Source organism: Rhinopithecus roxellana, chromosome 3 (assembly GCF_007565055.1).
Source record: "Rhinopithecus roxellana isolate Shanxi Qingling chromosome 3, ASM756505v1, whole genome shotgun sequence".
NCBI lineage: Eukaryota > Metazoa > Chordata > Mammalia > Primates > Cercopithecidae > Rhinopithecus > Rhinopithecus roxellana.
The window spans coordinates 155,183,450-155,200,638 of NC_044551.1; the positions used below are offsets into that span (position 1 = coordinate 155,183,450).

Below are 17,189 nucleotides of genomic sequence, written 5' to 3' on the forward strand. Positions count from 1 at the left end.
AAAAAAAAAATACACACAAACACACTTTGGGAGGCTGAAGCGAGCAGATCACTTGAGGCCAGGAGTTTGGGACAAGCCTGGCCAACATGGCAAAACTCTGTCTCTACTAAAAAAAATACAAAAAATTAGCCAGGCATGGTGGCGCACACCTGTAATCCCAGCTATTCAGGAGGCTTGAGGCACAAGAATCGCTTGAACCATGGAGATGGAGGTTGCAGTGAGCCAAGATTGCGCCACTGCACTCCAGCTTGGGCGACAGTGTGAGACTGTCTCAAAACATGCTCAATGACTAGTGTCATAATAAATGTAAATTGCCTTCCTTTTTGAAAATAGCTGTGTAAAATGGTACAACTGTTTGGAAAACAGTCTAGCAACTTCTTAAGAGTTAAACACAATTACTATATAACCTACACAATTCCACAAATCCAAGAAACATGAAAATGTATGGTCACACAGAAACTTGTCCATGAATGTTCACAGCGGCATTATTCGTAACAGCCAAATAGTGCAAGCAACCCAAATGTAAAACTGATGAAAAGATACATAAAATATAAAATATGGCATATATGTATACAATGGAATACTACTTGGTAATAAGCAATGAAGTGTACCGATGAATGCTATAAAGTATAAAGTATAAAATAAAAGAAGCCAGTCACAAAAGGCCACAAACTATACGATTCTATTATATAAAATGTCCAGGCTGGGCTGGGTGGCTCATGACTGTAATCCTAGTACTTTGGGAGGCTGACGCGGGCGGATCACGAGGTCAGGAGTCTGAGACCAGCCTGACCAATGTGGTTAAACCTCGTCTCTACTAAAAACACAAAAAAATTAGCTGGCTGTGGTGGCGTGTGCCTGCAATCCCAGCTACTCAGGAAGCTGAAACAGGAGAATCCCTTGAATCTGGGAGGCGGAGCTTGCAGTGAGCCAAGATCGCGCCACTGCACTCCAGCCTGGGCGACAGAGCGAGACTCCTTCTTAATAAAAAAATTTTAAAAATGAATAAATAAATAAATAAATAAATAAATAAATAAATACATAAATAAAAGAAATCCAGCACAAGCATATCTACAGAAAGAAAACATAGTGGTTGCCTAGAATGAGACAGGTAAGTGGGAGGGAGGGGGCACTGACTGCTAATGGGTATGGGGAAAGAATTCTGGAGTGATGAAAATGTTCTGGGCTTGACTTCTTACCTCTGTATGGAATTTGTTGTCACACAAATACAATGACGTATTAATTGGTTTGAAAGGTTCAAAGTCAATGTTGACTTTCTTTTCTTTCCTTCTTCTGTTACAATTGTTCCACAGTATACAACCAGACCATTTGGAGGTACTGCAAAGAACACAAACAATTTGTCTACTTTATTCCACACCCAGTTTTTCCTCAATCAATAGAAAATGTTCCATAGCCTATTTTCCCTGCCTGACCCTTTAAGTCATAATTTAAATAAAGCAGAAAAGGCCTGATATCTCTCAGGCAGAACTCTCTCCCTAATTTTAAAACTTCCTCTGAGATGTTTCAGTAGGATTTATTCTTTAAAGTAAACAGGCTGGACGTGGTGGTGGCTCACGCCTGTAATCCCAGCACTCTGGGAGGCCAAGGTGGGCAGATCACCTGACGTCAGGGATTCGAGACCAACCTGGCCAACATGGTGAAACCCCGTCTCTACTAAAAATACAAAAATTAGCCAGGCATGGTGGCAGGCACCTGTAATCCCAGCTACTCAAGAGGCTGAGGTGGAAGAATCGCTTAAACCTGGCAGGCTTGCAGTGAGCTGAGATCGGATTACTGCACTTCAGCCTCTGGGTGACAGAGACTGTGTCTCATCCTGGGAAAAAAAAAAAATTGAGATGATGTCTCACTCTGTCACTCAGGCGAGTGTGCAGCAGCAAGATCGTGGCTCACTGCAACTCCCACCTCCCGGGTCCAATCGATTCTCCCGCCTCAACCTCCAGAGTAGATGGGACTACAGGTGTGTGCCACCAGGCCTGGCTAACTTTTGTATTTTTTGTAGAGACAGGGTTTCACCATGTTGCCCAGGCTGGTCTCAAACTCCTAACCTCAAGTGATCCACCTGCCTCAGCTTCCCAAAGTGCTGGGATTACAAGCGTGAGTCACTGCGCCTGGCCTACTTAACTTTCAATAAACAAAAAACAAAACAAAACAAAAAAGCTAACCACCAAGGGCAAAGAGACATTGATGATGGCTGACTTAAGGAAACATTAGTGAACAAAGCACCATAGCTGGATCACAGTATAAAACATAACCAAGATGCATAGAGAAGGAAAACGAGCAAACTCCAGATTACCTTTGTTATAAAGTTTGAGTCTTTGTTGTACAGATGTAATGGCTCCCAGGACTGAAAGGCGGTTTACTCGTGATTTAATGTTAGATGCAGTTCCAAACTCATCTGCTAACATTTTTGCCACTCGTGAAATCTGGTCTTTGGGAGGAATGATCAATGATATCATGCTGGTGCCATTGCTGTGGAAGAAAAAATAACTCATTAGGGGTTTAAATATTACATAAGTAAACTCATGTTTTTCTCTGGTAAAAGCAAGCTGAGGGAGATGCCCCCAAAGTTATGGAAACAAGTCACTCTCAAAGGAGTAATGTAGGGACTATAATAGTCTTGTTTATGAACATACACACAGAGTTAGGAACAGTGTTCAGAATCTAGTGCTCAATTTGACTGAATACTGAGATAAGTTGTGTAAAGAATGCATTTGGAGAGATATTTGAGAAACACCTCATTTCCGAAGGGTAAAGAAAGAAGCTATCTATGATAAATAAGGAGTGTCAACAGGCTGGCATTTGGTAGTGAATCTGTCTATGGGAGAGCCTTCAAATGTGGTGGTTGAGTGGGAGATGCCATGACAGGATGATACAATGAGTCTTTCCAAAGTCTAGGCATATTTGTAATTATGAATTTAGCACACTAATGATGGAAAAGGAGAACTCTGGAAATCATAGAAATGTCCTAGTTATGAAATCTCTCTCTTGGCCGGGAGCGGTGGCTCATGCTTGTAATCCCAGCACTTTGGGAGGCCGAGGCGGGCGGATCACAAGGTCAGGAGTTCGAGGCCAGCCTGGCCAACGCGGCGAAACCTTGTCTCTATTAAAACAAAAAAAGAATACAAAAATCAGCTGGGCATGGTGGCAGGCACCTGTAATCCCAGCTATTCAGGAGGCTGAGGCACGAGAATCACTTGAACCTGGGAGGTGCAGGTTGCAGTGAGCTGAGACTGTGCCACTGCACTCCAGTCTGGGCGACAGAGATGACTCAGTCTCGAAAGAGAGAGAGAGAGAAAAAAAAAATCTCTCTTACAAACTCATTCTCTTTAAATGGCAACATATTAATTGTATTTGAGTTTGATTAAAAGGAGGTATCACTGACAGCCTGATAAATTCTGGGTGCCCAAACAAATTCAAGTTTTTAAAAATAAAAAACGGGACCAAAATCTGACCCTATGGTACCATCAAGGCCCTGCCACATGGGAGGTCCCTTCTGAGCAGTTACCAATCCATTTTTAAGCCCCCTTTAAACTTCAACACCAATGCCAGTAACATTATCTTTTTCATCTACAACTTCCAAAGACACTTATCACTACTAGTCAAGAAATATCTCATTGAAAAACTCCTAGTTCTATGCAAAGCAAACATAGTGGTTCACACCTGTAATCCCAGCACTTTGGGAGGCTGAAATAGGAGGATCACTTGAGTCCAGGAGTTTGAGAACAGCCTGGGCAACATAATGAGGCCCCCATCTGTACAAAAAATAAATAATTAGCTGGACGTCACGTGATGCAGGCCTGTAGCCCTAGCTATTGAGGAGGCTGAGGCAGGAGGATCACTCAAGCCCGGGAGTTAGAAACTGCAGTGAGCTATGATTTGTCACTGCATTCCAGCCTGGGCAACAGTATAAGACTGCCTCAAAAAAGGAAGGAAGGAAGGAAGGAAGGAAGGAAGGAAGGAAGGAAGGAAGGAAGGAAGGGAGGGAGGGAGGGAGGGAGGGAGGGAGGGAGGGAGGGAGGGAGGGAAACAAACAAAATAAAAGGCGGGGCGCAGTGGCTCACACCTGTAATCCCAGCACTTTGGGAGGCTGAGGCGGGTGGATCACGAGGTCAGGAGATCGAGACCATCCTGGCTAACATGGTGAAACCCCATCTCTACTAAAAATACAAAAAAAAAAAAAAAAAAATTAGGTGGGCGTGGTGGCAGGTGCCTATAGTCCCAGCTACTCGGGAGGCTGAGGCAGGAGAATGGCATGAACCCAGGAGGCGGAGCTTGCAGTGAGCCGAGACAGTGCCACTGCACTCCAGCCTGGGCGACAGAGTGAGATTCCGTCTCAAAAACAAACAAACAAACAAAAAAAAAACAAAGCAAAAACAAAACAACTAATTACCATATGATCTAGCCATTCCACTTCCAATTAAATACCCAAGAGTGAGAGCAGGTACTTGCACACCAATGTTCATAGGAGCATTATTCACAATAGCCAAGAGGTGGAAGCAACCCAAACATCCATTGGTGGATGAACAAACAAACAAAAGAGGTGTGTGTGCACAATGAAATATCATTCAGTCTTAAAGGAAGGAAATTCTGACATACACAAAATGGATGAACCTTGAACACACTATGCTAACAAAAATAAGCCAGACAGAAAAGGACAAATACTGTACGATTCCACTTACATGAGGTAACCTAGAGTATTAAAGTTCATAGAGACAGAGAGTAGAACTGCAGTTGCCAATAACTGGAGTAAGGTGGAAATAGGCAGTTGTTTAATAGTTGTTTTAGTTTTACAAGATGAAAAGTCCTAGAGACTGGCTGTACAACAGTGTGAATGTACTTAATACTGCTGAACTATACACTTGTAAATGGTTAAGATGGTAAACTTCATGTTATGTATTTTTTACAGTGATAAAAAATCCTTTAAAAATCTACTTAGTCCACTTGTAATTTTTTTTTTTTTTTTTTTTTTTTGAGACAGAGTCTCGTTCTTGTTGCCCAGGCTGGAGTGCAGAGGCACCATCTCATTTCACTACAACCTCAGCCTCCCAGGTTCAAGCGATTCTCCTGCCTCTCAGTCTCCCGAATAGCTGGGATTACAGCCATGTGCCACCAGGCCCAGTTAATTTTCTTTGTATCTTTAGTAGAGACTGGGTTTCACCATGTTGGCCAGGCTGGTTTTGACCTCCTGGCCTTAGGTGATCCACCCACTTCAGCCTCCCAAAGTGCTGGGATTACAGGTGTGAGCCAGAGTGCCCAGGCTATAAGTTAAAGTTTTTTAGAGCACATACTTCCCCAAAACAGTAGTTCTCAATTTGCTGCAGATGAAAATCATCTGGGGAGTTCATTCCAGGTGATTCCTTTTCAAAAAGGACTCCTGTTAAGTTTCGTTTTTCTCATCCTGATTTTTCTTAGTTTAGACACAACATGGATAAATGACTATTTAAAATTTTAGATGGTCTACATCAAATGGACTTCAAAATTAAAAACTTTTAGGCTGCTCTATAGAGTAGCCATTCTTCTTCTTCTCTTCTTCTTTCTTCTTCTTCCTCCTCCTCCTTCTTCTTCTTCCTCCTTCTTCTTCTTCTTTTTACTTCTGTAATATACTTGCTTTCATTCTCAAAAAACAAAACAAAACAAAAAACAAAACAAAACAAAAACCCCCAAAACAAAAACCAACCTTTGGGCTTCAAAGGATAGCATTAGGAAAGTAAAAAGACCCACAGAATGGGAGAAAATATATGCAAATCATATTATCTCTTAAGATTTATGTAAAGAATATAAAGAATATGTCAAGAACTCATAATTCATCAACAAAAAACCCAAATAAAAAATGGGCAAGGGGTGTGAGGAGACATTTCTACAAAGACATAGCATGTGAAGAAATCGAAATCTTGATCCAATGCTATTGGGAATGTTAAGTGGTACAATACTTCCAGAAAACAGTCTGGCAGTCCCTAGGAGTCTAAACACAGAGTTACCATATGACCCAACCACTCTACTCTTAGTTATATACCCAAGGGAACTGACAAAATATGTAACACACAAAAATTTGTGCTTCAATGTTCACAGAGGCATTATTCATAACAGTAAAAAAAGAAAAAAAAACCCATATGTCCTACTGATAACTGAATAATCAAAATGTGGTACATTCATATGATGAAAAACTATTCAGCAATAAAAAAATGACATATTGCATTAACTTACAGTACATCAACTAAAAACTGTCACAAAAGAACACATATTGTAGATAAGGGCACAGTGGCTCACACCTTCCCAGCACTTTGGGGGGGCCAAGGTGGGTGGATCACGAGGTCAAGAGATCAAGACCATCCTGACCAACATGGTGAAACTGCGTACTCTACTAAAAATGCAAAAATTAGCTGGGGGTGGTGGCATGAGCCTGTAATCTCAGCTACTCAGGAGGGTGAGGCAGGAGAATTGCTTGAACCCAGGAGGCGGAGGTGGAGGTGGAGGTGGAGGTGGAGGCGGAGGTGGAGGGGGAGGCGGAGGCGGAGGCGGAGGCTGCAGTGAGCTGAGATGGAGCCACTGCACTCCAGCCTGGATGACAGAGCTAAACTCCACCTCAAGAAAAAAAAAAAATTAGCAGGGCGTGGTGGTGGGTGCCTGTAGTCCCAGCTACTCGGGAGGCTGAGGCAGGAGAATGGCGTGAACCCAGGAGGTGGGGGAATGCAGTGAGCCGAGATCGCGCCATTGCACTCCAGCCTGGGAACAGAGTGAGACTCTGTCTCAAAATAAAAAAACCACCACATATGGTATAGTTCCATTTACACAAAATGTTCACAATAGGCATTCCAGAGAGACAAAGGTAGATTAGTGGTTGCCAGGGGCTGAGGGGAGGGAGGAATGCAGAGTGATTGTTAAAGGATACAGGGATTTTTAGGTTGATGGAAACACTTTTTCTTTTTTTAAGGAAAATATTTTTAAATTAGTGGTTGCACAGCTCTGGGAAAATAGTGAAATAATGCACTTCAAAGCGGAAAAGGTTGGGCGAGGTGGCTCACACTGGTAATCCCAGCACTTTGGGAGGCTTGAGGCAGGAGAACTGCTTGCGACTAGGAGTTTTGAGACCAGCCTGTGCAATGTAGTGAGACCCTGGCTGGGCATGGTGGCTCACACCTTCAATCCCAGCAGTCTGGGAGGCTGAGGCAAGCAGATCACTTGAGGCCAGGAGTTCAAGACCAGCCTAGCCACTATGGTGAAACCTCACCTCTACTAAAAAAAAGTTGCTGGGCGTGCTAGGCATGGTGGCTTATGCCTGTAATCCCAGCTACTCTGGAGGCTGAGGCACGAGAACTGCTTGAACCTGGGAGGCAGAGGCTGCAGTGCAGTGAGCCGAGATTGTGCCACTGCACTCCAGCTTAGGTGATAGAGCGAGACTCTTAAAAAAAAAAAAAAAAAAAAAAAGTTGGGAGTGGTGGCACAAGCCTGTAATTCCAGCTACTTGGGAGTCTGAGGCACGAGAATCACTTGAACCTGGGAGATGGAGGTTGCAGTGAGCCCAAATCGTGCCATTGCACTCCAGACTGGGGGACAGAGTGAGACTGTCACAAAACAACAAACCAAAAACCAAAAAAATATAATGAAACCTGTCTCTACAAAAATTAGGCAAGTATGGTGGCATGTGCCTGTAATCTCAGCTACTTGGGAGACTGAGGTGGGAGAATTACCTGAGCCCTAGAGGTTGAGGCTGCAGTGAGTCGTGATCACACCACTGCACTTCAGCCTGGAAACCAGAGTGAAACTGTGTCTCTTAAAAAAAAAAAAAAAAGTGTGTGTGTATATATATATACGGAAATGATACAGACAGTACATAATAGGATATTTCTTTCTTTTCTTTTTTTGAGACAAAGAGTCTCGCTCTGTCGGCAGGCTGGAGTGCAGTGACATGATCTCGGTTCACTGCAACCTCCGCCTCCTGGGTTCAAGCAATTCTGCCTCAGCCTCCCCAGTAGCTGGGACTACAGGCACATGTCACCACACCTGGCTAATTTTTGTACTTTTAGTACAGACGGGGTTTCACCATGTTGGCCAGGATGGTCTTTATCTCCTGACCTTGTGATCTGCCCGCCTCGGCCTCCCAAAGTGCTGAGATTACAGGCATGAGCCACTGTGCACGGCCAGGATATTTCTTTTTTTTTTTTTTACATTTGTGGAAGTTAATTTTATTATATGAAGATGGTATACAAAATACATTCATCATGACTAGAAATATAGGACCTAGGATATTTATTTTAAGGTCTCTTGGTCTCAACCTAACAGTTTCCTCTATAACAGTCAAAGCATGTTTTCTCAAGAAGTATTAATTTGTGTTTTTACTAAATTATCAATAAATTCTAATTTTATCATGTTAAGAAAAGCAGGCCGGGCGCGGTGGCTCAAGCCTGTAATCCCAGTACTTTGGGAGGCCGAGACGGGCAGATCACGAGGTCAGGAGATCGAGACCATCCTGGCTAACACGGTGAAACCCCATGTCTACTAAAAAATACAAAAATCTAGCCGGGTGAGGTGGCGGGTGCCTGTAGTCCCAGCTACTCCGGAGGCTGAGGCAGGAGAATGGCAGTAAACCCGGGAAGGCGGAGCTTGCAGTGAGCTGAGATCCGGCCACTGCACTCCAGCCTGGGCGACAGACGGAGACTCCGTCTCAAAAAAAAAAAAAAAAAAAAAAAAAAGAAAGAAAGAAAAGCAGCTTACTATTTATATATATATATAAAATCTCACACTGTCGCCTGGGCTGCAATGCAGTGGGGTGATCTTGGCTTGCTGCAGCCTTCACCTCCTGGGTTCAAGCAATTCTCCTGCCTCAGCCTCCCAAGGAGCTGGGACTTCAGGTGTGCGCCACCACGTCTGGCTAATTTTTGTATTTTTAGTAGAGACGGGTGATTTCACTATGTTGGCCTAGGCTGGTCTTGAACTCCTGACCTCATGATTCGCCTGCCTCAGTCTCCCAAAATGCTGGGATTACAGGCATGAGCCACCACGCCTGGCCTATTAGTAATTTTATAAGGAGAACAAGCAGAAGTATAAACAGAATGAAAACTACAACATATAGGAAATTAGAAGTCCCAAATCTGCCCTGACCTGATCTAAAAGCTGACTTTAGTACAATAGCTATCAGTATAAACTTAGCTTGCTCACATCTTGAAGGCAAAGGCTGATCTCATATGAACCAAAGCACACTAAAAAATGTGGTATCACCTGGCCAGGCGTGGTAGCTCACACCTCTAATCCCAGCACTTTGGGAGGCCGAGGCGGGTGGATCACCTGAGGTCGGAAGTTTGAGACCAGCCTGGCCAACATGGTGAAACCCCATCTCTACTAAAAATACAAAAATTAGCTGGGTGTGGTGGCACACGCTTGTAATCCCAGCTACTTGGAAGGCTGAGGCAGGAGAATCACTTGAACTTGGGAGACAGAGGTTGCAGTGAGCAGAGATCGTGCCACTGCACTTCAGTCTGGGCAACACAGCAAGACTCCGCTTCAAAAAAAAAAAAAAAAGAAATGTGGTATCGCTTTATAAACTGTTTCTACCTGATATTTCATGAGTCAGTAAGAAAGTTACTTCCTGAGATCCTTATAGATTATTGGATCTATACTCTTTTTTTGAGACGGAGTCTCGCTCTGTCGCCCAGGCTGGAGTGCAGTGGCCGGATCTCAGCTCACTGCAAGCTCCGCCTCCCGGGTTCACGCCATTCTCCTGCCTCAGCCTCCGGAGTAGCTGGGACTACAGGCGCCCGCCACCTCGCCCGGCTAGTTTTTTGTATTTTTTAGTAGAGATGGGGTTTCATCGTGTTAGCCAGGATGGTCTCGATCTCCTGACCTCGTGATCCGCCCGTCTCGGCCTCCCAAAGTGCTGGGATTACAGGCTTGAGCCACCGCGCTCGGCCTCTTTTTTTTTTTTTTGAGACAGTGTCTTGCTCTGTCACCCAGGTTGGCGTGCAGTGGCACGATCTCAGCTCACTGCAAACTCTGCCCCCCCGGGTTCTCACCATTCTCCTGCCTCAGCCTCCCGAGTAGCTGGGACTACAGGAGCCTGCCACCACGCCCAGCTATTTTTTTGTATTTTTAGTAGAGACGAGGTTTCACCATGTTAGCCAGGATGGTCTCGAGATCCTGACCTCGTGATCCGCCCGCCTTGGCCTCCGAAAGTGCTGGGATTACAGGTGTGAGCTACTGTGCCCGGCGGATCTATACTCTTAAAAGGATGTAACAAGTTTAATATTGTAGTTAAGACTGCCAGAACCATCTAAACTTTCCCCTAATTACTGAGCGTGCATAATCTCACAGTAGCCCAATATGCCAGCTTTAATAGAATCTCACCTATACAGAGTGTACTGGAAGCTGGCAAGAAGAAAGCTTGTTACAGAGTCATATTAAATGGGCTTATATGTTAAGTGACTAGTAAGAAGAGAAGCAGCACTGTGAGGGGAACAAAAATAAACCCCCATATTAGCTTTTAACTACAGGTGTTTAACATACGAAAATGTCTCAAACTGGGTCCTAGAAAGCTTATTTTTATAAAGCGAAATTTCATAAATGTGTACTATGGTGTCTTCAATATTTGTATTGGGAAGGGATCTCATTAACAGGAGCTCTTGCCCTGGAAGTTTTCTCCTAGTGGTTAATTCCACAGGTTTTCCAGGCAGAAAATGATTTTCTTCCCCCTACTCCCTGCCCCCCAAGATGGAATCTTGCTCTGTTGCCCAGGCTGGAGTGCAGTGGCACGATCTTGGCCTCACTGCAACCTCCGCCTCCCAGGTTTAAGCAATTCTGCCTCACCCTCTGGAGTAGCTGGGATTACAGGCATGCACCATGACGCCCAGCTAATCTTTTTTTTAATTTTGAGACGGAGTCTCGCTCGGTTGCCCAGGCTGGAGTGCAGTGGCGTGATCTCAGTCACTGCAAGCTCTGCCTCCCAGGTTCAAGCGATTCTCCTGCCTCAACCTCCTGAAGAGCTGAGACTAAGGCGCATGCCACCACAACCAGCTAATTTTTTTGTATTTTTAGTAGAGACAGGGTTTTACCATGTTAGCCAGGATGGTCTCAATCTTCTGACCTTGTGATCTGCCCACCTCAGCCTCTCAAAGTACTCACCATGTTGGTCAGGCTGGTCTGGAACTCCTGAGCTCATGATCCACCTGCCTTGGCCTCCCAAAGTGCTAGGATTGCAGGTGTGAGCCACGGCACCCAGCCCAGAAAACAGTTTTCTTTGTAAGTAGATGAGCTGGCTGTCCAGTCCTCCCACTATCAAAAATAGTTACTCTCAGATTGGCAGTCAAAGTTGTATCTCCAAAAATCAGAATTGTGTTTGGGTGTCTACCTTGAAGGCTGGTTCATAAACTTTTGTGCTATTTTCCCCAATGAATTAGAAGCTAATCAAAGACAGTACACAGGAGAGTATGTTGTGTGCTCTGCTGCCACCCCTTGGATAGGGGAGCAAGTATTCTGGCTAAACCATGGAATCAAGGAAATTTATAATACACTGATTCAGTTATTATCACAAACACTTGCTAGGCTTCTAAACTGTAATTCCCAAAAAAAACTTTTTGATAATTCTTTCTGGAGTTATGTCAAATTCTACATACAGGCCAATGGAGGGAAAAGACATTTGCTTTGGGAGAGGCTGGAAATGTTGGGCAACTAAACAGAACTTCCATCACAATCTAGATTGTAGGTGCCACCTACCTGACACAGGCGTCCACTCATGCACAGGGAGAATATGAAGAGAAAAGATGGAGAAAACACTTGAGTACCAATTTTACTGGCTTATGCATGGTAAGTCAATTCTCAAGGGGCCTACAACCCTAGGGGTTTGTAGGAAGTTCTTTCTTTTCTTTTCTTCTTTGAGATGGAGTTTTGCTCTTGTTGCCCAGGCTGGACTGCAGTGGCGCAATCTTGCCTCCCTGTAACCTCCACCTCCCGGGTTCAAGCAATTCTCCTGCCTCAGCCTCCCGAGTAGCTGGGATTTCAAGCAGGCGCCACCATGCCTGGCTAATTTTGTATTTTTAGTAGAGACAGGGTTTCTCCATGTTGGTCAGGCTGGTCTTGAACTCCCAACCTCAGGTGATCTGCCCGCCTCAGACTCCCAAAGTGCTGGGATTACAGGTGTGAGCCACCATGCCTGCCTGGAAGTTCTTCCTTAAAAGGGGTTGTTTTTTTAAAAAGCTGACATGCTTTGACTTACAGAGAAGAGTTTCCTAAGATGCAGTCAGCAGGGAATGGAATGTAAAGGGATAGCAGAGGTGAAGCCTCAGAGCTGAGGAAGAACAGGCAACAAACCCCAAAGATTTGGAAAGTTTAAGGCTAAAGAGGGGAGAAATTTGGGACAAATTAACTGAGAGAACTCAAAATGCCTTAGGGCAACTCTTCAAATAAGATAATGATGTGGAGGGCAAAGCAATGACCTTAAGATAAGCAGCTACTTAATTTCCACTGCTGATAGTTTAAGAAGATAAACATTCATTAAGCAACCCTACTGTATAGCCCAGTTGGGCAATCTTGCATTCCATATCCATGTAACATTCCAGAGGACCAAGGAGCAAATATACCTAAGAATGTAATCTTGTTATAAGATTCCACTTTAAAAAATGGCTCAAAAGTGTAGCTTGCCTAAGAATTGTTTTTTGTTTGGTAGATTTCTGCAAAGTTGATAAATGAAACAAAACTTTAAAGGCAGTCTTGGCTTCTTATTCCTTTTGAATTAGGTGCAAAAAATTACCTTTCACTAGTTTCCCTGCATGCCCCTCCTCCTACCTTCTGTGGGGGAAACATTAAGTTTCTGAATTTTTAAAATAAGACACCTGACTAGGGAGGGGAAGTGCAGATTATTAAATGGATGGCTTTTACTTAAAAAATTTAAAGGGTAGTTTAATAACTTCTCATGTTTTATATGTTAGGTTTAATACAAGCAGACTGGGCTGGGCACGGTGGCTCATGTCTATAATCCCAGGACTCTGGGAAGCCAAGGTGGGTGGATCACCTGTCGTCAGGAGTTCGAGACCAGCCTGGCCAACATGAGGAAACCCCATCTCTACTAAAAATACAAAAACTAGCTGGGTGTGGTGGCGCACGCCTGTAATCCCAGCTACTCGGGAAGCTGAGGCAGGAGAATCGACTTGAACCCGGGAGGCAGAGGTTGCAGTGAGCCAAGATCCCGCCATTGCACTCCAGCCTGGGTGACAGAGACTCCATCTCAAAAAACAAACAAAACAAGCAGATTGTTCTTCCAGTAAAGTTTCCAAATGAGATAAACATTCATTTACCCTCACCCCTGCCAGCCAATCAAAGTTGTTAGACCAGTTTGTGTAAACACCCAAAATAAAATTAAGGAAGTTGAATACTTCTATGACTTTTAAAGTGAACACCCTTCAGGGGAGAATGAAAAAGAAAGCTCTCACTAAGGAGATGCTGGCTACACAGGCAATCTACAACCTTCTTTAACCATAACAGTTTTCCTTCATTTTTCTACTGTCCCTATACTTTTCTTCCAAAATCAAAGAACTAGTGAATCATGGGGTACAGCAATGACTCACATGCAGGTTGTAAAAACTGGGCAAAACAAGAGACAACATACAGCAATGTATCCCTCAAAGCTCCCAGGGACCTCTGTACTCAGATCCCTTCTTGTTCTCATTGGTTTTAGGGGCACTTTAGCTTATCAAAGCTTTCATCAATGCTTCACTCAGAGGATTAACTTCTGAAAAATCAAACAGGTGAAAAAAAGGAATTGTAAACAGAACTAAACCAAATAAATAAATCCCAAACAAAACTCAAGTAGAAAGATAATTTTTTTTTTTTAGCACAATCATAGCTCACTGTAGCTTGGAAACTCCTGGCTTCAAGTGAGCCTCCCCACCCTAGCCTGGGACTATAGATACGCACCACCACGCTCAGCTAATTTTTCTTTTAGAGACAGGATCTCACAAGGCTGCCCAGGCTGGTCTTGAACATTTGTGTTCAAACGCTCTTCCCACCTCAGACTCACTGAGCAGCTAAGGTTATATAGGTGCAAGCCACCGTGCCCGCCTGACCCCCAAGGATCTTCATCAATGTTCACCATCATCAACAATGCTCAAGAACACTTCAGTCTGCATACCTCCCCGCCCCCAATCCTTTTAGAGCTTTCTAAAAAAGCAAAATAAAAGAATATATGCTCAAACAGAAAAGATCCCTTCTTTCTCCATCCTGACTCAATAGTTTCTGAATCGGGAGAGTGAGGGTGGTGATGATTTTGGGTGAGAGAGTCTCAATTTTGAAATACGAAAGATTCTTTTTTTCCTTCTGAGATAGAGTCTCACTCTGCCGCCCAGGCTAGAGGGCAGTGGTGTGTGGTCTTGGCTCACTGCAGCTTCCACCTCCTGGATTCAAGCGATTCTTCTGCCTCAGCCTCCCAAGTAGCTGGGATCACAGGCGCCCACCACCACACCCAGCTAATTGTATTTTCAGTAGTGATGGGGTTTTGCCATGTTGGCCAGGCTGGTCTCGATCCCCTGACCTCAAATGATCCAACCACCTCAGCCTCCCAAAGTGTTGGGATTACAGGTGTGAGCCACCATGCCCAGCTGGTTCTTTTTTTGGGGACAGAGTCTTGCTCTGTTGCCCAGGCTGGAATGTAGTGGCGCCATCTCTGCTCACTGCAACCTCCACCTCCCCAGTTCAAGCGATTCTCCTGCCTCAGCCTCCCAGGTAGCTAGGGTTACAGGCACACGCCACGATGCCTGGCTATTTTTAGTAGAGACGGGGTTTCACCATGTTGGCCAGGCTGGTCTCGAATTCCTGACCTCAAGTGATCTGTCTGCCTCGGCCTCCCAAAGAATTGGGATTACAGGTGTGAGCCACCGTGCCCGGTCTCAAATACGAAAGATTCTAAAATGCAGAACTAGGGTTGAGAATCAATGCATCTTGCTTGCTTTCTTCACAGGGTCATCTCTAGGTCAGCTGAAGGTAACAAGCCTCTACAACCTCACCTCCACCCAAAGAAGAACCCAGAGAGGTCACTTGCTGCATTTACCCTACGCTATAGTTTGAAGGTGTCCCCCCAAATTCATGTGTTGGAAACTTAATCCCCAGCACAACAGTATTGAAAGGTGGGGCATATGGGATGTGTTTAGGTTATGAGGACTCTGCCCTCATGAATAGATTCATGCTGCTATTTAAGATAAGGTGCTTATAAGACTTGAGAGCTATAGTCACACACACACACACACACACACGATAAAATAAGGTGCTTATAAGACTTGAGAGCTATAGTCACACACACACACACACACACGATAAAATAAGGTGCTTGTAAGACCTGAGCGCTATAGTCACACACACACACACACACACACACACACACACACACACACAAACACACACATGATAAAATAAGGTGCTTATAAGAGTGGGCCATCTCTCTTTTGTTCTCTTGCCATAAGAGGAACAGTGTTCCTCCCCAAGAAAGGATGCAGCGTTCAAGGTGCCATCTTAAAAGCAGAGAGCAGGCCCTTACCAGAACACCAATCTGTGGTATTCTGTTACAGCAGCACAAAAACAAAAAACAAAAAAACCCCCAAAACCTAAGACAACCTAGCTATAATACAACCATAATGAATTGTGACAGCTCAGAGATACTCAACTTCTACCAGCCCGAACACTCACTCCCCCTCAAGTACTCTGCCATCCAAGTCATCACTTGTAAGTCACGTAACTACTTTCAGGTTAGGACCAGGAACGTTTTAGAGACTGCCTACTATACTCCCTAATTGGGATGTACAGTATATGCTCTCCAAGAAGCTTTCATCCCAGGGTTTGATGGCCGGCTTGTGCCTAGGGAATGGATGGCCAAATTTTTCACCACTTCCCTTTTCAAGCTCCCATCTGTGCCTGCCTCACAAAGCTCAATTTAAATCTTAGCCAGAGGCCAGACACAGTGGTTCACACCTGTAAGCCCAGTACTTTGGGAGGCCAAGGCGAGCGGATCACGAGGTCAGGAGATCGAGGCCATCCTGGCTAACACGGTGAAACCCCGTCTCTACTAAAACTACAAAAAAATTAGCTGGGTGCGGTGGTGGGCGCCTGTAGTCCCAGCTACTCAGGAGGCTGAGGCAGGAGAATGGCATGAACCCGGGAGGCAGAGCTTGCAGTGAGCCAAGACTGCACCACTGCACTCCAGCCTGGGCGACAGAGTGAGACTCCGCCTGAAGAAAAAAAAAAAAAAAAAAAAAATCAATCAATCAATCAATCTCAGCCAGATAATTTCTGGGAGAGTCACTAAGCCAGCAGTATTACATGGATCACCACCTGAAAATCAGTTTCTCTTCAATTTCTACTCCATTTCCAAAACTGTCATTGTTTTATCCACTGTGTGTTTTCTATTTTTCTTTTCCCAAATTTGTAAAACTAAGTTTAAACTTTTAAATTATGATGGTCTTTTTTATATGGAGTTAATATGGGAACAGAATAGGAGGAGCTCAGATTCAGGCTCATGTCCAACTCTATCACTTAATGGCTGTGTGACCAAAGGCAAACCACAGAAATCCCTGCGGGTCTCAGTTTCTACTTACTTCACAAGGTCATGAGGATTCTACAAGATCATATATGTCAAGTGCTTAGCTTGGAGAGCAGATAGTAACTGATCACTAAATGGTAATCAGATGGAGCTCTAGTTCTTTACTATTGCCTCCCCTCTACCAGTAGTACCAGTTGGAAAGAAGTAGCACAGCCCAACTAGAAATGGGGAGGGGAGAGAGGTAATATCAGATGGGGTTGGAATCTTATTTGAATCCTGTTAAGTCCTGAAGTATGAGCTGATTTTGTAGTAGCAGACGATGGTCACCTTTATGGGATTATAGGACTTGCCAAATCTTCCACAGAAAAAAAGAGCTACACCAAAAATAATATGGCCAGAACACTGGAAAGTTTGTAATTTATCCTAAGGGAGAACCACAGAAATTCATTCCTTTCTAAAACTTTTGTGGCACAAGTTCACTATTCTGATATAACCTATGGCCAGTCACTTCAAAGGGACCTGATACCCAACTTCTCTTTTCTCTTCCACCAAGTATCAAACAACGAAACACACTGTTTACGGTAAGTGTATATAAGCTTCTTTTTCTTGAGACGGAGTCTCCCTCTGTAACCCAGGCTGCAGTACAGTGGTGCCATTT

At 44.2% G+C, this 17,189-nt stretch overlaps 1 protein-coding gene across 1 annotated transcript in view; it reads right to left on the reverse strand.

The window, feature by feature from the left end:
* ETF1 (eukaryotic translation termination factor 1) overlaps nucleotides 1-17,189 on the reverse strand; it is a 39,008-nt gene that overhangs the window by 11,098 nt on the left and 10,721 nt on the right. The window contains 3 exon segments of the mRNA XM_010388102.2: nucleotides 1,200-1,285; nucleotides 1,288-1,338; nucleotides 2,315-2,490. Of these exon segments, the coding sequence (XP_010386404.2) occupies nucleotides 1,200-1,285; nucleotides 1,288-1,338; nucleotides 2,315-2,490 (313 nt within the window).